The sequence below is a fragment of the Embiotoca jacksoni genome, unplaced genomic scaffold (assembly GCF_022577435.1).
Source record: "Embiotoca jacksoni isolate LCO1_2020_lvr unplaced genomic scaffold, fEmbJac1.0.p SCAF_70, whole genome shotgun sequence".
Taxonomy (NCBI): Eukaryota; Metazoa; Chordata; class Actinopteri; family Embiotocidae; genus Embiotoca; species Embiotoca jacksoni.
In genome coordinates, this window is record NW_027185426.1 from 122,303 (window position 1) to 145,017 (window position 22,715).

A 22,715-nucleotide genomic window follows, 5' to 3' on the forward strand; every position below is an offset into this window, starting at 1 on the left:
GATTTTTAAAGTACTTCAAACCTTTTTGAACTGTAGTTTTTAAATATTTCTCCACTGATGCATACAGAGAAACAGACATTCTTGCTATAAGCTGACATATGCTAAAATAAATACCTGACTTGGGAAACACACTCTGATACACCTGTGGACAAATGGATGTAATTACGACACTGCAGTTACATTCATGCTCTCATATTCAGGAGGAACTAATTGAGCTAATCACCTGACAGCTGTTATTTTGTTTTTGACAGCCACAATCATTATCTTGGAGTAACTGATGACTAAATAAGATGACTGCACCACAGGCCTGTCAATCAAACAGACACGCCCCCAAAAACAGGTCTTCTTGAATCTTCTTTTCTAATGAATGAGGGATTATTTTCAGATGGACCTCCAGAAAACTAATAAGAAGGAGTGACTTTAGCTAACAACACCGAGATAACTGATGGACACATTTTATTCACTTTGGATTTGATGAGAGAAGTTGAATGGGAGTCTATGGAGCCGGAGGCTTTTTGGAGCCGACCTCTGGTGGCACTCGCTGGTATTGCAGCTGAAGACACTTCTGGATTGGAACCATTTTACAGACCTGGAAGCTACGAACTCTTTTATAAAGAGTGTATGTGAGTGAATTATAAATACTCTCTACTACAATACAGGCTGAAAGAACAAAGAACAAAGAGCACATGTTGTAAATTAACAGGGTTCATATCGTGCAGTGTATCAGTGGCTGACAGATTTGACTCCTCAGCACTTCTGCTGAAAGGGCCAAGAAGTTCTTAACACCAAAAACAACTAAAAAGAAAAATCTGATAAAGATTCTCTGGAACAGAAACGATGTCTCCTCGAAAGAAAAGTGTCAGCGTCATCAATAAATCATGAAGAAGTAATCTGCTGAACGGAAAGACGGAAACGGAGAGTGAAAAACGAGAGAGAGAAACGAGCAGTTCATTCTCTGCCGTGTGTTCACGTCTTGCCGGTTTACATGTCTCAGCCTGCCGTCGCTCCATTATCTCCCAGAGAAATTGGACAGCTGATGAAATCGGCCGCCGTATCGGCGTACGGATGTCAAACCCATCAGATAAGAGCCCACTTCATGCAGCTCCCCACCCGGGTGTCACACGCATGAAATACGAGCACTCCGGTTAGGATGCGGCAATTAAATGTAAATGATCGCATGGATTTTAACAGTACAATTACTTGAAGAAGAAGATGAATGGCGAGAGCGCTGGAAGCGTCTTCTTCGCATTCAACAACATTTTGGAGTCAAAATCTCAGGAAGACAAACACGTCTTGTAAAAAGCATTTGAATAGAATTACCATATTATAATAGACAAAGGACAGAAATATAAATTATATGAGAAGTCAGTTTTGAAAAAAGATATAAATGCAGGCTCTTGGTAAATGAAATGCTGGAATGAATTTTGAATGATCAAAATAACTGCAAATATCTAATGTCATGTTCATGAATCAGAAGATGCGATCAAGGCAGAAATAGACGGAAATTTTAAAAAAAACAAAACGACAGCATTGATTAAATGTTAGCTCGGTTTGCCTGCAGCTGGAGTAATCAGAGTATGACATGAGGAGCGCTCTCCTTCGCTGCATGATTGACGGGCGGTTAAACTGCCGACCCAACTGTGACCAAGCTTTAGTTTTTAACCCAAAAACGATCCAGCACAGAAAGTTCTGCTTCTTTCTACTGAGACTTCTTGCTCACACCTCACAGAGAAATGTGTGAATGTGTTGCAGCTGCTATATAAAGGATTTGTATTTGATTATTCTGGTGGCAACTGGATCAAAGTCTTTTTAAACTAAAATTGAAGGACATCAGAAATTAGATATTTTGAAAATTCCTCACAGATCTTTTTTTTTTTTTTTAATCATATTTTAATTTGAAATACATTTTGCTTCCTTATTCACCTACCTTACCTTCCTCTCAGATGATTGACGGGACATGTGAGCCGTCCATGATTCGGTCTGTCCCCGTTATTTGAATGACAGAAGCAGCTCTCTGCATGATGCAACACAGCTCAACAGCACCATAAAGTTGCATCAACCTGAACATGATCACCGGCTCTGGGTGGGATTTATTGGATGCACATCGGTGGTGCAGACGTGTATTTACATGCATCATGGAAGATGTGAGTTATTTGAGGCTGGAGGAAATGTCTCCAGACATCAGTCACACTTTACTCTGCAGCATGGAAACGAGTGACTCAACGGAAACGCTCCAACGAGGAACCCGTGTAAACATCCTCCACCCTCGCTTATTGTCTGTAATCAGATCATGTGCATGTAAATGAGAGCCTCAATTCTTCAGACTGTGAAACCGAGGAGAGAAAACGGGGCAGTCGCACCATCTGCTCTCAAAGGTTTTCCTGATGGAGGAAAAGCTGAATGAGAAGCTGCGATTTGTGAGGGGAAGTTGGGATTGAAGCCAGCGGCCTTATGGTCACTCAGCACACACAGTGTTTTAACTTCTGCTGCCGCCACGCTGGAAGTGGCTGAAGGAACGTGTTCGAGATGAGCAGATGGTTCAGTGGCAGCGAATTAATGAGAGTGGAAGTGAAATCTAAACTATTGTGATAAACGGTGATGAAAAATGCGATGAGGGATGTTTCTTTGGTTTTTAAGGATGAAAACATGTTTGTTTGGTGAAAATTACAAAAATTAAAAAGTACCTGACGTGTAGTTTGTCGTTTACTCCTCCTGAAAATGTGACACTTCAAAAAAAAAAAAAAAAAAAAAAAAAGAGAACTTGTTAAAACAAGACTGTGATGAACCGTCAGTTTAAGAGTAATCTGATTACTTTACATCAGAGCACCGGGAAGTCCAGTATAGTGCTAATATACAAAACTACTAAATATAAAAATATTTTTCACAGCTTTTGGCAAAAATCAGTGAAACATTTTCATTTAACTGTGTTCATGAAGTGAAAAACATTATTTGTACGGTTTACTATCAGAATAACAAATACATCGCTGAGTGTGTCTCGTCTCAGCGGTGGAAACCAGGACGTGTCGGCTACATTCACAGAAACAGACTGACGGTGACAATAAAAAGGTAAGTACAGTTTACGTTAATGTCTTCAAGCATGAGTGACAACCGTTTTTTGTTTTTTTTCACTTAAATAGCAGCAATTATGGTCGGGCAACAAAACGATCCTGATAATGATTACAGGAGAAAAAAATTAAAGCGCAAACAACGAAATACTGATGAATAACTTTCAATACAATCATCTGATTTGCATTTGAATGAAACCTCGTTGGAACAATCAGCCTTTTTTCTCGGGTACAGCGACGGGATGATGTAGCTGATGAGAGGAAGGCGCCAAAACAAGTGGAAAAAAAACAAAATCACATCGTTGGAAACGGAGCGACTGATGAGATGAAACTGAACTCGCACAACACCGGTGGTTCAGAACCGGCTGGATAAACAGCAGAGAGGCCTTCGGTGAACACAACCAACCCTTTCCATCATTTACAAAGAAAAAATAAAACCTCATGATGTCGGTGAAGAAAGTCTGATCTCATAAACTGCTACACGACGAGTGAAACTCAAAAAACAAACCCGTCACGTGTTTCTGTCTTTTCAGTCATTACTCAATCTTTTTATAATTAACGTATTTCAAATTTTTATCGTATTGATGCACATAAAACTATCACAACTGTCAGCTCCACAGCGCAGCAGCACAATATGTGCAGCCTCTTTAATTAAAAGCACTGCGGAGGCATAATTGTTAGATTATATGTTGGCTGTGGAGAATATCAAATTATTGAATAATAATTTAGAGACAACAACAAAGCTTTTTTGATATATTTAGGATTTAATGCTAGACTGAACATGACGTTCCCCCTTCGACAAATGAAACACTGGATTGTGGATCCTTCTTGCAAACAAGTTCTCAAACAAACCTTTAACATTTTTATAAAAATTCATGTTGATCAATGTGAAAAATTGTCAGAAAATAACGACCCAATCTGAGCCGAGTAACCGTCGATGCTACAGGTGCCCGGATGCTAAAGCTGGTTGCCATGCCAACCAACCAAAACCTCCAGAAAGTTACCGCTCTTGACCTTCTTGATCTTCTAATCTAACAGCCGATAAGAAAACGATAAATCTATTGCTGCCTGCTTGATCATATTTAGTGTATTTGTTCTGAAACAAAAACATACATCGTGAACAACTTGCATCAGTCCAGTCAGATGATCAGAACCGGAGGGAACCGACGTGGTTTAATGTTTCATCTGGTTTTAAAAGGAAGCATTAAAAGTTGATAGAGTTCAGGCTCCTGATGGGATGTTATATGATCCTGATGTGATATGAAGTGCCACCACGCACAGTCCCAGATGGAGGACATTAATATGCATGTTCTTAAAGTATATGTTCACACGCTGTGTCGTCATGTGTATGCATGTATGTGTATATGTGTGTGTGTGTGTGTGTGTGTACTACACTGCAGTTTAAGTTCCACAGTGAAGACGAGGCCACTGAGAGGCCGTGTTAACAATTAAGGTTTTATGTCTTGAGGCCACCAGACTTTTTTTTTTTTTTTGTGTTATTTTTTTAGATACGCTCCATTAGTGTAGAAAACGCAGCGCTGGTTGTTTTATAGTGTTATTTTATGACTGTCGGTGCGACACTCCGGTCCGACACCACCGATATCGAGGAGAGACAAGTTTTTTTTTTTTTTTTTTCTCGATAAAAGATAAAACAACAATCATGAACAGAACATCACACGATATCTATACAACTTATACCGTATTAACATGTTAATAATCACAGATGCTGCAGCAGTTAAAACCAAAACATTCACGAGTAAATGCTCAGATATTCATTCATTTTCTCCTCAGTCACTTCCTCTTTCTTCCACCGCTAAATTTGTGCCAGATGGATTTGGTTCTGTTCAGTTGACCTAAAATAAAAGAATGTAAATGTGCGGTCGTGTCTGGAAGCTCTGCAGACCTCTCTGCTCTGTCTGCTCTCTCCCCGACCTTCGCAAAGTGTCGTCCCATTAATCAGCGCCGACCCTTCGCTCTCGGTCCGGAGAGGCCACGATCCCGCCGGCGGACCGAGGAGATCCGCAGAGAGACGGATCGAAGGGTCGATTACAGAACACCTGAAAACACCCTCCGACGAACACGCGTACAAAACCCGCCGGACCAACCGCAGGTCCACACTTCATATTCTGCTCATTACGCAAGAAAGTCTTCCAACAACAACACTAAGAGAACTGCAAAGATACTGAGGCTCGACTGTTTTCAACCAGCGAAGGGAAGAAAGACTTGAAAATAAACATAATTACCCCCTGAAGTTGCGTCTGCTAAGCAGATATAGAGTCTCGTTATTATTTGTAGTTAAACACAACTTCTTGTCCTCCGTTTGGTTATTTCGCGGCCACGTCTTCGTCTTTCTGGCGTCCGACCTCGTCAGCTGTTCGCTGCTTCAGGTACAAAACGTTTGCGAGTTCGTCGTCAGGGTTTCACAGCACTCGATTCTCTACTAATATCAAAAACATATCTCATAATGGGGTTTTAAAATAAAATCCGGGGACGTCAAAATCAGTCTGGGGGAGATTTTTTTATTCTGTCAAAATGCTTCACTACGACTCGACACAAATAAAATCGAGTCTTCGTCTTTTATGCCGGTTGGAAGATGAATTTAGAAGTCGTTTCGGTGCATTTATTCCTCCAATCGGTCTCCGTGACGACGGATGCGGCCGGTGATGCAACGATTTGGAGGCTCAGGTGGTGGAGCGGGTTCGTTCACTCATCCAACAGTTGGAGGTTAAGTTCCCAGCTCTTCCTCCTTTTCTTCCTCGTTATTGTGGAGTCGAGCACCTCGCACCGTGTATTTAAACATGTACGAGGTAATTTAGTACATCCGGTCACCGCAGAGCAACTTCAACACGCTGCGTCGTCTGCTGACAGTAACACTGTTGTGGACTGTATGAAGGATGTGTTGACACTCTCACGACCCCCTTTTTACTCTTTTACACTTCAAAAACCTCCCATATCTTTTTTTTTTTCTTCCTCCCATGTTCAGATGAGTTTGGTTGCTTTTCCAGTAGAAACTGGGTCACGGCAGCAGCATGAACAGAAGCAGACAACAAACTAAAAGAGCGTCTCCGGGATGCTACAAACGAGATGAACCGCATTAACCAATCTTAAGATCCTATTGGGAGACTTTTTACGTCCTTCGGTTTTACGAACGACGACCTCTTAAAAAAAAAAAGAGGTGTTCGTACTCATGAATGTCGTCGATGCCCAGAATATGTCTCGATGTCCTCCACGACACAAACATCTCTATGATTTTCATTATATCTCTCCTCTCTGTGTTTTTGCTCCAGTTCCCTGTTGAATGCAGCACCGTCAGCAGAACGCCAGTCATTAGTGGAATTACTTTGGGGTTTGATCACACTGCACCCCCCAGCCTCCACCCTCCACCCCCATACAAAAGAGAAAAATGTCGTTATACATACAGAGTACAAGGAGTCAACAAGGCCCGGGCACAATGGGAGGACGGATGGGGGAGGGGGAGGAGAAGGTTGGGGGTAATGGGTTCCAGCTAATGAGCTTCTGTCCGAACACGACCACATGACCAAACTTTCGATGTCCTTGATCGTCTGGTTTTAACGTTTACAGATTATTTATTTGGATATTTCTGGATTAAAATCAGTTTCAGTTTTGCTGATTTTAAGACTTCATTTTATTCCGCCACTTTCCCAACAACAAACAGGAAATGTCTTTGTAGACACGTTCCAACATTCACACCCACTTCACGCCACGATTGATCAATTGACTACGTCCCGCCCACCGATAGCTGTAACCTGACTGCACCACAGGCCTGTCAATCAAACAGACACGCCCCCAAAAACAGGTCTTCTTGAATCTTCTTTTCTAATGAATGAGGGATTATTTTCAGATGGACCTCCAGAAAACTAAGAAGAAGGAGTGACTTTAGCTAACAACACCGAGATAACTGATGGACACATTTTATTCACTTTGGATTTGATGAGAGAAGTTGAATGGGAGTCTATGGAGCCGGAGGCTTTTTGGAGCCGACCTCTAGTGGCACTCGCTGGTATTGCAGCTTAAGACACTTAAGACACTTTTACCACTATTTGTCAAACTGCTGGTCAAAAACTCTTCAGTTGCTGCATCACAAAGTTGTCTCATTCAGTTTCCTCCGGATGTCCCCGACACCGATCTTCATCTTTTATTCAGGACGTTTCGCTCTCCGTGGAACGAAGACCCATCTGGGAAATCTGGTCTCGAGAACATTTACATAAAGTCTCTAATTACAAGTTTGGATACTTTCCATTACAAAATTATAAGGCACCCTTTGCTCTCTGCTATTTGAACACGTTAATCTAATCTATTTTCCAATAACACATTATAAATATGGAAAAGTAGAGCAGAGCTGATGCCCATCTTGCTACCAACTGACTTAGTTTTTTTTGTTTTGAAGCCTAAAAGTCATTCTGACAGTTTGCATACCATTCAAACTTTTCTCCTCGGTGACAAAAACTCATTCAGGGAACCTTGTCGCCACTTTAGGTGTGAAACTTGCTGTCAAACGCGTCCCTGAGCAACGATGTCAAACTAATGCATCCCTCAACCTGCACGACGACGGGACGGCAACGTTAACGGGAGTCGAACTCATGTGGAAGACGCGTACATACATGTGATAACAGGGCTGCTCGTATGTTGGGGATCGTCATTATCAACCTGGAGTTACAAGCCAAGCGATTCAACAAACCAGCTAAACACTAATAAACCGTATGTTCCAGTACACTGGGACACATCAACCATATTTAAGGTCATCAAACTAAACAAACAGTTTTAACTGCAGCTCGCTCTGAATAAATAATCAATTATAAAAAAAAAAAGAAAACATTATTTCGACTTGTATTTTGTTTTTTTATAATTCCTGCAATTTTACGCAAAAAACTCACTTAAAAACTCTGCAAATTACACCGCAAAGAAAATCCGCTGCAAAATCCAGCATTTTGGATGTTTTGAGCACTTCGTGTGATGCTTTAAGAACAAAACAAGCAAGACAACAACTTGTCTACAAGTTAACCATTCGCAGCACATTAAATCTAAAGCCCTGACCTGCAGACTTCAGCATTGATATAGTCGTCACTTCATGAGCTCATATCAACCATGACTATCCAGCAGAAGCCCGTCTCCTGTGTTTGTCCTTCAGATGTTATCATGATATCATCGTTTTGTGATTTGTCCTCATTGCTCGTATGTTTTGTTTGTAAACTTTTACAAGAGAAAAAATAAACAGGCACCCGGTGTTTTCATGCCTCAGCACACTGCCGCCTGGGATTAGGTGGAAATAAGGAGGACTCGGTGTTCACAGGAGCAACAAGCAGCCAAGACCATAAAATTGCAATAATTATGATATATAACGTGGTGGTGAAAGCCAGACGCTTTACTGAGGTGTACTTGGAACTATAAAAGTAGAAGAAATGTCCCCGCTGTCAAAGCAGCGAGGAAATCATCGACTGGTTTATTTTTGGCCTCATCTGTTTGTTGTGATATATCCATGAATGCAGACAAGATGTTTCTTTAAATGTCTTTTTTCCAAAGGAGAGAAACAGAAAAGGAAAACAGTGAGTGACTCCTCCAACAGAGGAGCTGCAGCCGGCTTTAACCTTTGCAGACAATGACGGAGGAACAGCGATGTGACAGGTGACCTGTGCTCAACCCTGTGTGCCTTCGAAAGGGAAAGTTGTCTGGTGTGTTCACTGCAGGGTGTGTGTGTGTGTGTGTGTGTGTGTGTGTGTGTGGGTGTGTGTGTGTGTGTGTGTCTATGATTTATGGTGTCTATTTGTGACGGGTACATGAGTTGTTTTTTTTTACTATCTGCTCCGTTGGTTTAACATCTACAGGAATAATGTGTTGTATAATGTTGACAGCAGCGGAGATAAGCTTTTATCCATGACTGGAAATATACTGTCATTAGATAGATAGATAGATAGATACTTTATTAATCCCACAAGGGGACATTTTTTCACTACAGCAGCATTATAGGTACATCAAATAAGAGCATGATGTATTTTAATATGAATATCAAAGTGAGGCTTTTAATGCTGTAGTATATTGTGTTTATTTAGATTTTCTTGTTGCACAATTAGGAATTCGTTTTTTTTCCGTCTTTGCATCTAACTGGCTGATTGGAAAATATTCAGGAGGAAAAATTGATTATAAAATAAAATTATATTTCATCTATGATCATTTTTAAGACTGTCAATTTTTCAGGAAATATTCTAGCGTTATAAAAACAATATTACACACACACATGCACCCACACATACACACACATATGCACGTATTCGGATTGGCATGAGTCACATGCCTCTGGGAACCCGAAGCAGCAGAAGCATTAGCCTACTTCCCTAACGTTAGTAGAAACAAACAAATTAACATAAGTGCAGCTCCTCCGCTGCGTTTTATCAAAATCCAGCGAGACGGCGACCTGAAAACGACCGTGACCCCGTTCGCCCTCCGGCTCACTTCCACCTCCCGGTACGAGTCTCACGCCGTCTATTTCTCCGAGAGGAAGCTTCCATCTGTTTGGAGATCGTTTCTGAGACAATGTGACTTTCAATCTGAAGTACTGACCGATTTACAGGTGAAACCTGTGACTCGACGCGTCCGGCCGGTTGACCTTGTTATATGTACGAGTCACACGTCGCCTCCACAGCATACAAACTGCATTTGTTGTGTTTTCCACCGTGTATATTTCATACAGATATGATTTCATGACAGGGAAGAGACATTTTGAGGCGGTGCCGTCTTACAGAAACTTCTCTAAATCCAGTGAAATTTTCGTGTGACACTGATTCTGGCATGTTTGTCCAACCAGCACTTCTAATCCCTCTCTAAGCTGCATCAACACATCACAAGAGTACATTGGATGACAGCAAACAGCAAACATGTTCATTTGCAAGCTAAATTATGCCACAGATCGGTGCAACCGCTGAAACATTACAAAATAAATAAAAACAAGCCATGAAAACGTCAGCGGAAAATCCTCATCATCATCGACCACTTAAACATCCAGTAGAGCTTCAAAAACACTGCAGAGGCTATAAGTTAATAACCAAGTCACGATTACACAATTATTATACAACAGGTAGCTCCGCCCCAGAGATCTGATTGGTCAACTGAACATCTGGAACAAATCATGATGACATCACATCCTGCTCATCACGAGAAATATCACTCCACCTCCTCAATGGGAAAATAGAATTAGAATTCAATTCCATCTAATATGTAATATAATGTAGTTTCTACTTGTTATATTTCTATTAAATGACCCATTTGGTGAAGTCGGGTCTCTTTTGGTCCTTTTTGGTCGCTCCGAGCACCCGTACCGTAACACCACGGATAGTCACACACTTACAGTCCTAGCGGAGGCTAGCTGGACCGGTTTGGTTTGAACACATGACACGGAGCTAAAATGTTAAAAACACATGAGTCCATGGATATCTTTGTTCATCAGATATCTTTGTTCATCAGATATCTTTGTTCATCAGATATCTTTGTTTATCAGATATCTTTGTTCTTCAGGTATCTTTGTTCTTCAGGTATCTTTGTCCATCAGATATCTTTGTCCATCAGATATCTTTGTTCCAATCAGACTGAGCTAGCTGATCAGTTTAGTGTTTCTATGTTCTGTAATTATTCAGTTGGAGACTAGAAATCCTCTCCGTTGCTAGGGTGGTTGCTAAGGGTCGGACTACTTCCCGGAGTAATAAACATTGCGTATGTTAAGATAAGAGTTTGCTGATGCAACTGATTGTTTTCCAGTTGTTAGTCATATTCCATGTGTTGCCATGGAAACGGAGATCACACTAACAAAAAGTTTAATATTTTGAGAGTGACTCCTCCCACAATATGAAAACATGTTGATTACATATTATATTTAGTTGGTAACGACAAAATGACACTCGAGTTTGTGTTTTAACGTGATTACTGACACGACAGCGCTGCGATCGGGATGCTACTCGCTGACTTCCCACAGACGAGTCCTCACGTTGTGCTCTGAAGTTATTCCCTCAGTTCAAGTTTTTCAGCAGCAGAAACGCAAATAATGCATTTTTTATGAGTGATGTATTTTTCATCTGAGTCTACAGTACTTCAAACATATGAGAAATGCCAAACCTAACCCCTGTCAGAGCTGTTCGATTTCCCCATTTCTCTGTACAGGAGCACCAAATTGAACAGTGCCATTAGCTGCTCTTGTTCCGTTCCCAGCGGTAAACTCTTTGACCAATCCCGCGGCGCCGCCGAGGGAAAGGTTTCACTGTGACATTTTCTCCACAGAACATTTGTAAAAAAAGACACAAAAAAAAAACGATCATCCCCTGAAAATAATTGAAAAAGCTCATCTCATCTCATCTCGCGCTCTTGTTGCACAGTTGTTGTTTTTTAGGTGTCTAGAGAGGAAAGCTGGAGGAAAACATGAATGTGGCCTCAAACAATGGGATGTTTTCGTGTGCACCATTTTGTTTTGGTAGCTGGACACATATAGTAGGAAATGTACCAGCAGAAGACACGAACGAGAGGTTTGAGGCTTTCCTTCTGATGAACATGCCGATCAGTATCAGTGAGTTTGTGTGTACGGTCCTTTACCTTCTCCATCTCCCCGCTCTTCCTCTTGCGTGCCGAGCGGGTGATCTTGACGGTGACGGCGCTCGTCTCTCCCTGCCGCCTCAGAGCCATGCGGTTGGGCTGCAGGGGGCTGAAGGAGATCTCCAGCTCCGGCCGGGGGAAGCGGCTCGCTCGTCCGTTCTCCGTGGAGATCTCGGAGGAGTCCAGGACCGACGGGCAGCCGGCGGAGCTCTGAGGGAGCAACGAGACGCCGAGGCGACGGGTTAGTTCGCTGTCAACTCAACATTATGTTTCCCACAGAGGGAACTGGTGCTGCTTTAAAGGGCCGTCACACCAAATAATGACTTCAGGTAGTTACATGGTTAAAAAAATACAAAAACAGAAGCTGCAGACAAACTTCACACCGATGAAGTGAACACGATTGTGGGATTATTAGGATGTTGAAAGTTACATAAACTTGTATCGACCTCCGAAGCAGGAAGTGAAAGTGTCTCTTATGAACGTTGGTGTCTGACCAGCTGAAACTTCCCAGAGATGTCTTCCCTGTCCTCACCTGACTGCTGACCGACGCTCGGGTGTCCCTCCATCCCGTCGTCCTGTTCACGGTTTCACTCGTGGTTTTCCCGACCAGCGCAGCAGGGCTCTGATTGGCTCGAGTCTGTTTCAGGCAAAAATCAGAAAATTTACATTTATTGTATTGTTTAATGCTTTTTTTCATCCGACATTTATCTGCCAGGTGCTCTGAGGTGTTCTTGAAATATATTTTATCTAATATATATATATACATATATATATATATATATATATATATAGGAGGGGTGAAATCTTGAACATTTCATATTTTGATCCACCATAAAACCGTTGAGAGACATGAACTCGAGATGCTGCTGTGTGTAGGATGAATACCGACCTGTGTGACTGCTGAGGCTTTCAGCTCCTCCGTCAGTCGCAGGATCTCGGCCTCCTTCTCAGACAAAGCGGCCTGCAGCTCCGACACGCTGGGGCCGCCGTCGCCACGGTTACCAGCCTGCAACAGGAAGTTCATGAACGCTGAGGATGTTTTCTGTCTGCTTCAATTTTATGCTTTTCCACGAAAATCCAGAGTTATTAAACTTTATTGAAATAAAAAAAATGAGATTAAAACAACTGTAACTTCATTAGGAGCTAATAAGGTTTTTTTTGACGTCAACTACATTTCTATTATTTATCTATAAACATCAACAAAGATTAAAAAAAAAACATTCAGTGCATATTATGAAGATATGACGTACGACTAATAGAGCTGCAGGGACTGGTCAAATAATCAGCAACGATTCTGATCATTTAATAAGATCTTGCTAGTTCAGAGTGGTTTGGAGCAGGAAGTGACCATATTTGGACGAGCTGGGGGAGGAGCTAGCGCTGGATCTGACTGATCTGATTGGAAACCTGACGATACTACGTCCTGCCCACCGATAGCTGTAACTCAACAGCTTTTTGTTTAACTGTTATTCTGACCAAACCAGACAAATATTACAGTCATTTTCTGTCATTTTGTAGATAAAACAATTTATCTATTAACTGAAAATATAATGGGAAGATGAATGAGTAACAATAATGACTGTTATCTGCAGCACTGATGGTTAAAATATAAGGAAATGAAATGAGGATTGTCTTTAAATGTATGAATCTCAAATGACATGACTAAGTTTACTTTTCAATGGAAGCCAAAGCAGCCGTCACACATTCATTTTCATCACGGCCGTGTGAAAGAGTCTTTGAAGGCACCACAGCTCAGTATTGTTCTGAATTGTTTTGATTCTGATTGACCAATTTCCTACCCGCATTTCAGCATGCTCTTTTAGTCATTAAAAAATATACAAAGACAAAAATGTACAATTTAATTTGTCTTTGGTGTGATCAGCACTGCAAATTCTTCTCTCTCCCACTTCCTTCACATCATGAGTGGGGTTTTTTCTGATACAGAGACTGAATTAAATCACCTGCAGTTCTCTCTTTCTCTTTCAAAGTTTGCCCGATACAAGTTTTTAAAAAAAAAATCAATACATCCCCGGCATCAATTTGATTGTGAGAATCATTACAGCCTCCCTTCCCCTTCACACCGTGTGTTTTGATGTTATCCTGGGGAGGCTGTCTGGTCACAATGAAATAAATTACACACACACACAAAAGCTCAGTGAAAACAAAATGTGAGCAGAAAAAAACAAGAGATGTGGTTCAGGACTCCTCAGAAGTGATTCATCTACAAAACCTGGTGGAAAAGAGGAAGAAGTAGTCAAACTGGTGATCCATGGTCGAACAAGCTGCTCCAACGTCATCAATAGAAATATCATTATTATTTGTATGTCTTTCTCTGTTGACGTTTTTCTCTTCCAGGTTTCATGAGAAATCTTTTAAGACTCTTTCCCTGCACAACATCAGAGTCCTGCGCTCCAATTAAATCCTGTCTAAGGGGTGAATAAACTGTGAAAACTCTTCATCTTGTGTTTTCTACAGTATATTCTCACCTCTGACTAAATAATGTCTCAGGAGGTTGTTGTTGTTTTTTGCGTTGATAGATGACTGCTCAGATAACCGCCGATGGAGGTGAAACTTACAAGGACATTTCTCTACTTTTTGAAGGATCCATTAACAGCCTGAGGACTTTATACAGAAGAGAGATGTTGTCCGATTATCTGTGATACACCAATGCTTCAAATCAACACTTTTCCTCGACCATCTTCCCTGATTAGTATTGTAAGATTCCTGCAGTCAGGAATCAGCTCTCCCCTCCGGTGTGTGTGCTTGTCGTCATCTCTGTGTTACACTGACCTCTTGTGGTGGTCGTGTGTTACTGCACCGCAGCTGCTGGATGAGTTTATCTTTGTCTGCTTGGCTGCAGAGGAGTTTGTGGAGCTGCACCTCCAGAGCCGACACCAGAGCGTCTCTCTCCGTCCTCCACTTGTCCATCGTCTGCTCCTTCTCAGACAGCTGGCACTCCTGATGGGAGATATGAGAGATAATACTGTGAAATAACAACAAACTAAAAACTAATCTTCTGGATGGATTAAAAATAAGAAATGGGCTATTTTTCAACATGAAAAAAAAATATGTTACCAAATTAAATTCTTCTGCAGAGTTCTCAGCTCTGATTGTCAGATCTGGTTCAGCTTTCATCAGTCTCAGCTGGACTTCTGTTCGCTTCAGTCAGCTGAGCTCAGAGACTTTTAGAGATCGATGCCAACATGGCGGCACGTTTAAATGCTTCAGCTGGTGTTTGGTGTGTTTCTAACACATCCTCCTTCTTACCAGCTGGCCGTGTTGTCGAGCATAACGTTCCCGGTCGTCGGCGAACTTCCTCATCTCCTGGTTCCTCTTGTCCTCCGCCTCTTTCGCCTGGCCAATCAGGGACAGCTTCTCCTCCTGCCACCTCTTACGTTCGGCCTGGTGTTTGTCCGTATACGTCTGCAGACGGAAACTATTTCTCATTAATCGTTTGAAAGCGGTGGTTTCTATTCGAGCTGGAGAGAAATGTTGTTGTCTGTTTTAATTAGATTTCATTGAATTGTCTATAATAGAAATAACAGAAACAAAAAGAAAAACAGTTGTGAAAATTTTAAATTTGACAATATAAGTTGCTGAAACTGAAATAAAAACTAAAGGGAAAAAAAAGAAAAGAAAAAAAGCAGTTGTTTCATTTTGGCCGGAAATAAGATGCAGTTTATTATCTGAGAATCAGTAAAAGACTAATTATTATTAGGAGAATTATTTTCTTTTTAATGTAAATTCTCAAACATTTCTGTTCCCACACAAACATGTTAAAGTAAACTTCTATTTATCACCTTCAAACTCTCCTGAGCTTTAGCAGCTTCCTGTTTGGCCAGTGTGAGGTCATGTGACGGGTTGTCGACTTGTTTGCGTGCGTTGTTTCCACGATCCCGCTGTAACAACATCCCTTTCAACTTCTCCACCTCTGAAACACAAAACCAACTCGTTTCAGCAACATTGAGATCACATTACATTCAAAGATAAATACTTCAAGTATAACTTTATATAACTTTCTCATCACTAATCAAGTGAAGTGATATTTTTTTTTTACATCTGTGTCATATAAACAAGTACAATAAGTTTTGCCTTTCCTTCATGTATATTATAATCCTTGCTCGTTCTAGTTTTTGTAGTTTAAATAAACTCGCTAATGTTTCTGTGTTTTTCTGTCTTCTCAGCATTTTGTCCGCTTTAGTATGAAATCACAAATGAACACGGAGAAAGTAAAGTTATCCACATTTTCCTGCTTCTGCATTCACGTGTGCATCTTCTGGCGACGGCTAATCACTTCCCACTTCCTGTTTCTGTCTTCGCAGCGACACGACACCGATTCATTTACCGACCCAACTTTGGTGTCGAGTTAAAAAGTCTCGTTTCTGGTAGAAAACAGCAGTTTAACGGCGGCCTCAGTGTCCCGATTCATTTAACACCTTATCAACATTCGGTTTTCTCTGCTGTTCAGAGGATCAGAGGATTAAAATAATCTGTCCGTGTGTCTTTTCACATTCTTTCTTGATTTCTAAAACAATCCCGTTTCTTACCGGCGGAGAGCTCCTGGATGACGTCACGCTTCTCCTCCAGGACCTGCTCCATCTGCTCCTGCGTTTCCTCCTGCTCCATCAGGGCCGAGCGCATGTCCTCCATCACGCGCTCCTTCGCCTCCAGGTCTGCACGCCGATCAAAACGCAACAGTACTCAAAGAAATTCAAAGACATACTGGAAGACTTGTAACTGTTAAAGTTGTGACTTTGAATGAGTGAAGTGGGTTTAAATTAGGTCAAGCGCTACTTTTAAGTTAAAAGTCATTCGTTTTTTTCGGAGAACTTGTGATTATGATCATTTCTAACATTTTGTCTTTGACAAAAATGAAAACATTTAATGAATCATGCGTGTGGTGGATAAACAATTCCACACAAATTGATTAGAGTCCTAAAAAAAAAAAGAGTTGATTTTAAAAGGTTTCCCACCACATACAAAAACATGTTCTACCTTTACAGGCCTTCTGGTAGAGCAGGAGGCTCTCGGCAGACTTCGTACTCGATGATTGTTCCTAGAGGGAGGAGAGAAGGAGTCGATGAGAAGGTACATAAACGTGAACAAAGAAACCGAGCGGAGGAAGCTGATTACGTCTGATCTCACCACTTTGAGCTGCTGGATGGTTCGGTCTCTGCAGCCGACGTCAGACTGAAGCTGCTTCTTGGTTTTCTCCACGTCGCTCAGCTTCTGCTTTAAAAGCTTCTCCTCTTCTCTCATGGCCGAAATCTTCAGAGGGAAAAAACATTCAACTCGTCTGTTTATACGAGCGTCCGAAAGCTTTTCAAGTAAAGTCGTGAAGGAAAGAAGGAACGTATCAAAAAAGGAGGATATATTTTTATTTTTCCATTGGATGTGTTTTATTAAAGATTTCTGACCATTATAAATACTAAATGTGACGTTTTCAGTAAAAAAATAAATAAAATCAACCCATCAGCTCACTGATGGACAAACGCAGACTTTTTATAAACTTCAAAGCTGTTTTTTGAGCTTTATACCCTCTAATCATATATTAGAAATAAAATAATATCTATTAAAAATGCTAAAAACACCTAAATGGGCCCGTACCTCCTTCTGGACCTGCTGGATCTGCTTCTTGTAGTCGGCCAGTTTCTCTCGGAGGTCTGAAGAGTCGTCCTCTCTCCTCTGCAGGTCGACGTTCAGGCTCTTCATCTTCTCACAGTCCTGCTTGGCGTTTTCCTCCAGACTGGAAGAGAAACAGGAAAAACTATGATAAACTGCAGCCAGGCACAGAAGAGCATCAGACTCTTTGATGGTTTAATACAACTCTCCCTGGAAGTAAAGGTACTTTGGAGGAGATGAAAAAAAATAACATTTAGTTTTTCAGTTTTGATCATTTAAAGGGACAATATTTTAACTGCATTTTAACATGTTGGCTATTTTAAACAACACTCAACATAATAGAGATTGTATTTATTTTTTAAGCATTTATTATGAAGTTTATATTCCTACATAATTTATGAAGGATTGTTTCTCATGTACATGTTGACTGACTGGTAGAAAAGCAATGTGCAAAATGTGTGAAAAATGGCAATTTAAAGAGCAGAAATTGATAAATGTTGTAGAAAATGTATTTGGCATCTTATCTATAAAGAAGAATAAAGAATAAAGTCTACGGCAGAAGCTGCTTTAAAGTGTTATCTGTCTCTGAGGGAATTTGTCTGGAAAAGAAATCCATAAAATCATCAGACACACTGATTTCTTTTGAGAATTTCAGACTGCAATTCACATTGATTATCAGATTGATTATTAAAGCTGCAGATTAAATGGAAGAGAATCTGCCTTCAGTGAGGAATCTCAGTTACCTGCTGATCTCCTCGGCTCTCTTCTGCAGCTCCTCATCCTTCTGAGCGATGGCCTCGTGCGCCACAGCCAGCAGCTCCCTCCTCCTCTCCGCCTCCCTCCTCCTGGCCTCCTGGACCGCTCGGCACTCCTCCTCCTCCCGCCGCTCCTGGGCCTCCTGTAGACTTTTCTGCAGGGACGTGACCTGCGCCTCCTTCTCCAGCAGCTGTTTCCGCAGCTCTTCTTCTCTCCGTGCAGACGCCGGCGTCTCTTCCAAGGTGGAAACCTTCGTCCTCAGGGACGCCACCTCAGTCTGGAGGTCAGAGTTCAACCTCCTGAGCCGTTCCTCGGCCTCCGAGCTAGAAGAACATTTCACCTTTGCCGCTTCCAGTTCGTCTCTGAGCCGCTCTGCAGCTCCCTCCTGCTCGCTGAGCTTTTCTCTGAGTTCCTCTGAGAGTTTCTTCGTTGCTTCTTGCTCGCTCGGTTTGCGTTTGAACTCTTCCAGCTGCTGCAGCGACGACTCGTTGAGCTGCTCCGAGGCCTGAAGTTTGGCTCTCAGCTCGTCCATCTCTTCTTTAGCGGCGCGTTCTTGGCGTTCAAGTCGCGATCGCAGCTCGTCCAGCGGTCGGCGTGACGCCTCTTCTTGCTCCTGGAGCTTCACTCTCAGCTCTTCCACTTCCTGTTTGGAAGCTGCTTCCTTCTGATTCAGCGTCTCCTGCTGCTGGTCGGAGATCAGCCGTTTGTGTGCCGACTCCCGTTTGATCTGAGCCAGCTCATCCTGCAGCTCCGTCACCCGTCTCCGCTCGCTCTCAGTTTTCTCCTCTTCCTCGGCCAGATTCCTCCTCAGCTCCGACACCTCCTCTCTGAGCGGATCGCTGACACCACCTGATCCTGCAGAGGTCTGCGCTTCCTGTTTCAGTCTGTGAACTTCCTGCGTCAGGGTGGCGATCAGGGAGGATCGTTTGTCCAGTTGTTCCTGAGCGGCTCTCAGTCGGGCGAAGGCTTGTTCAGCTTCCTCCGTCCTGCTGCTCACCTGTGGAGATTTGAACAAATGTTAGTTTATTTCAGCACAAACAAAACATAAATAATAATGATTCAACATGATAAACAACTTTCTGGCACAGAAAACTCAAATATTGAACTTCTCACCTGTTGTTGTGTTGCTTCCAGTTTTTCAGTCAGTTCTTGTCGAAGTGCGTCACCCTTCTGCTCCCTCTCTCCTCTCTCCTCCACCAGCCTGCTCATCTCCTCCAGAGCATAGTGCACCTCCTCTTGGCTCTGCTTCTCTTCTGCCAGGGTCGCCATGACATCCTCCTTGGTTCTCCTCTCAGCCTCCAGGGTCGCCATGACGTCCTCCCTGGTTCTCCTCTCAGTCTCCAGGGTTGCCATGACGTCCTCCCTGGTTCTCCTCTCAGTCTCCAGGGTCGCCTCAACGTCCTCCCTGGTTCTCCTCTCAGCCTCCAGGGTTGCCATGACGTCCTCCCTGGTTCTCCTCTCAGTCTCCAGGGTCGCCTCGACGTCCTCCCTGGTTCTCCTCTCAGTCTCCAGGGTTGCCATGACGTCCTCCTTGGTTCTCCTCTCAGTCTCCAGGGTCGCCTCGACGTCCTCCCTGGTTCTCCTCTCAGCCTCCAGGGTTGCCATGACGTCCTCCCTGGTTCTCCTCTCAGTCTCCAGGGTTGCCATGACGTCCTCCCTGGTTCTCCTCTCAGCCTCCAGGGTTGCCATGACGTCCTCCTTGGTTCTCCTCTCAGCCTCCAGGGTTGCCATGACGTCCTCCCTGGTTCTCCTCTCAGTCTCCAGGGTCGCCATGACGTCCTCCCTGGTTCTCCTCTCAGTCTCCAGGGTCGCCTCGACGTCCTCCCTGGTTCTCCTCTCAGCCTCCAGGGTTGCCATGACGTCCTCCCTGGTTCTCCTCTCAGCCTCCAGGGCAGCCTTGGCCTCATCTTTGTCTTTCCTCTCTTCTTCGAGGGATGCTAACATCTCCTGTTTACTTTGCTTCAGCTCCCCGAGTGAGGCAACGGCCTCCTCTCTGGCTCTCCTCTCCTCCTCTAAGGATGCCAGCGCCTCCTCTTTTCCCACAGTCTGGTACTCCAAAGCAGCGAGCGTCTCCTCTTTGGCTCTCTTCTCCTTCTCAAGGGCAGCCACGGCTTCCTGGGTGAGTGGAGTATAGATTAACTCCTTTTTTTTTTTTTTTGACGACAGAGAATTATAACTCTTACAGGGGACTGAAAGGTGTTATTTCACTGCTGAGGATTGTTACCTGCAGCTGCTCTCTCTCCCGTGACCTCCTCTCTTCGACCGGTGAGCAGCGGCCTCGTGAGCTCAGCTCAACTTTCCTCTGCAGATCTCCTACTTGTTCCTCCAGCCGGGAAACTTCAGACGACTTCTCCTGGATCTGCGAGAGAAGCCTCCTTTTCTCCTCATCCTCTGACCCTCGAGCTTCACCTAGAAAAACACAGAGAGATGTTCGTGTTTGACCTCTACACATTTATCACTTTAAAAATACTTTATACACTCTTGAAATGATTCTCCATAGCTGCCCCTTCATGTCCACGTTCACATCCGTCCATTTACCGTTGTGTTTGTGAGCCTCAGTGGAATTCTTGATGCCGGCCAGTTCAGAGGAATAAGAGTCCAGCAATATATCCTGAAGGGAGGAAGGACACATCAGAGAAACTAGAGATGAGTGAGCACTTCTTCACAATCAGGAATTAGAAATTCAGATCTGGCTGTTGGATCCCAGCGTCCCGGGAGAAGGATACTGAACTCTTCACTGCTTGAGCGGCTGCATACATTGTTTTGGGGTAATTAATGCAGGCCTGACCGAGTGGGAATGTTAGAAAACCTTAAAATTCCCTTCAGCAAATAAAGTTAACAAGAGCATCATTATTTTAGAGGGCGATGGTGAGAAGCAGGTCAGACGAAGGTCAGCTCAATCATTAACACAACTCTGCTGCTGAAACCACGTTGAATAAAAGACTTGAAATTGAAAAGTAAAATACAACATACTTTATAATAAGTGAACAAAACAAATCATACACAGAATAAAGATCCCGTTACCATGGCTTGTGCATCCCGACTCGGTCCAGCGGCCATTTTATCAATGAGATTCTTGAAAATCTCCATCCTCCTCTCAGCTCGCTCCTCCAGGATTTCTCTCTCTCTCGCCAAGCGGTCGCTGAAACAAACACAAACCGTCTCGCATAATTTTTCCTCTTCTTCATATTCGTATTTACCGTTTTAATTATTTCAATTTACTGCTGTGAAAATTCTATAAAAATATGAATGATTATATCAGAAAAATCAGAAAATTACATAATGTGGCCTTCAGAGGAAGACGACAGAAAAACTACACACTGCTCGTAAAAGCAGGAAAACAGATGTAGCGTACAGATGTTTCTGTTCATACGTTTAAACCAAAGTGTCTCACTTGTAGTCGTTCTGCATCTCGGAGAAGAGCTCGGAGAACTCCCGGCTGATCTCCTCTCGGACTTGTGCCTCCATCAGCAGGCTCTCGGCTCGCTCCTTCTTCAGCTGAACCTGCAGCTGCTTCAACAGCGCCACCTGCCTCTGAGGAGGAGGAGGAGGAGGAAGAGGAGGAGGAGGACACACACGCACAGGGGCACGCGAGAGAGAGAGAGAGAGAGAGAGAGAGAAAGAGAGAGAGAGAGAGAGAGAGAGAGAGAGAGAGAGAGAGAGAGAGAAAAACATGTTACGACTTGTTGTGATGAGCAGACAGATTCAGACTTTAAAAAGTTCAGTATAAAAGAAGTGAACACAAACGATTTCATGTTTCCTGTACATGTTACAACCTTTCTGACGTTTTAACAGGAAAAGATTTGAGGCAACGTCTTTGTTAAAAGCGCGTCATTAAATGAAGATAGACTAACCTGATGCGTCTTCTGACAGACCAGAATTTTATCATCATTTTCATCACCGCCTCCTTCATTCGTGGTGTCCTCCATCAGGCTCTGCTCTTCTTCATACTCATCATCTTCATCCTCCTGGACAAAAATATTTCAATAACATATTAAAGATTTAATCAGAAATCTGAATTTAAAAGTGATGAATCAAGTCTTCGCACCTGTACATCCTCCAGGCTACTCTCCCAGCCAATCAGGGAGCTCCTCCTCCTGCTGCTCCGCAGAGTCTTCCTCTCGGCGTTGTTGAGGACGAAGGACTCGTCCCTGTCGGACCTCTGTGGCATGATGGGAAGGGGCCGAGAAGTCAGAACCACGACCTGGAAAGAGACGAGAAACAAAAAAGCCAATATAAACATTAAAAAAAAAAATTACATGTTAGAATATTTATGAATTAAAATGATATACAGACAAAATGTACTGCGTTTGGTCTTCCTGTACAAACTGCTAGAATAAAGATGGAGGATTTTGTGGGGGGGAACATCGAACCTTCTGCGCCACAGCGGAGAACTTGAGGACGTTGAGAGTCTCGTCGTACACGGAGGCGCACTGGTTGACGTTGACGATCATGCAGGCTTTCCCTCGGCCGCAGAAGAAGCCCTGCAGGTAGTGGGTGAGCTTGCTCTCCCTGAAGGGAATGTGCTGCAGCAGCCTGAAGGGAGGCAGCAGACGGGCGGCTCGGCTACTAGATGTTCAACTTTCTACACACTTCATCGATAAGCTGCTGCTCGTGAGTTAATCTCTTTTTTGTTTTTGGTCCTAAAAGGACTAAAAGCTGAGAACTATGATAAAACCA

The 22,715-nt window shown here is 43.0% G+C and overlaps 1 protein-coding gene across 1 annotated transcript in view; it reads right to left on the reverse strand.

Annotated features, from left to right (window-relative positions):
• The window catches only part of kif20ba (kinesin family member 20Ba), a 33,305-nt gene that overhangs the window by 5,449 nt on the left and 5,141 nt on the right, over positions 1 to 22,715 (reverse strand). Inside the window, exons 12-31 of the mRNA XM_069177236.1 lie at positions 22,409 to 22,571; positions 22,084 to 22,239; positions 21,890 to 22,003; positions 21,430 to 21,569; positions 21,060 to 21,177; positions 20,574 to 20,646; positions 20,260 to 20,444; positions 19,149 to 20,150; positions 18,023 to 19,032; positions 17,265 to 17,403; positions 16,803 to 16,925; positions 16,653 to 16,713; positions 16,205 to 16,330; positions 15,458 to 15,588; positions 14,925 to 15,080; positions 14,448 to 14,615; positions 12,547 to 12,663; positions 12,190 to 12,294; positions 11,658 to 11,867; positions 2,685 to 2,726 (exon numbers count right to left, since the gene is read on the reverse strand). Of these exons, the coding sequence (XP_069033337.1) occupies positions 2,685 to 2,726; positions 11,658 to 11,867; positions 12,190 to 12,294; positions 12,547 to 12,663; positions 14,448 to 14,615; positions 14,925 to 15,080; positions 15,458 to 15,588; positions 16,205 to 16,330; positions 16,653 to 16,713; positions 16,803 to 16,925; positions 17,265 to 17,403; positions 18,023 to 19,032; positions 19,149 to 20,150; positions 20,260 to 20,444; positions 20,574 to 20,646; positions 21,060 to 21,177; positions 21,430 to 21,569; positions 21,890 to 22,003; positions 22,084 to 22,239; positions 22,409 to 22,571 (4,339 nt within the window). The remainder of the gene's footprint in view (positions 1 to 2,684; positions 2,727 to 11,657; positions 11,868 to 12,189; positions 12,295 to 12,546; positions 12,664 to 14,447; positions 14,616 to 14,924; positions 15,081 to 15,457; positions 15,589 to 16,204; positions 16,331 to 16,652; positions 16,714 to 16,802; positions 16,926 to 17,264; positions 17,404 to 18,022; positions 19,033 to 19,148; positions 20,151 to 20,259; positions 20,445 to 20,573; positions 20,647 to 21,059; positions 21,178 to 21,429; positions 21,570 to 21,889; positions 22,004 to 22,083; positions 22,240 to 22,408; positions 22,572 to 22,715) is intronic.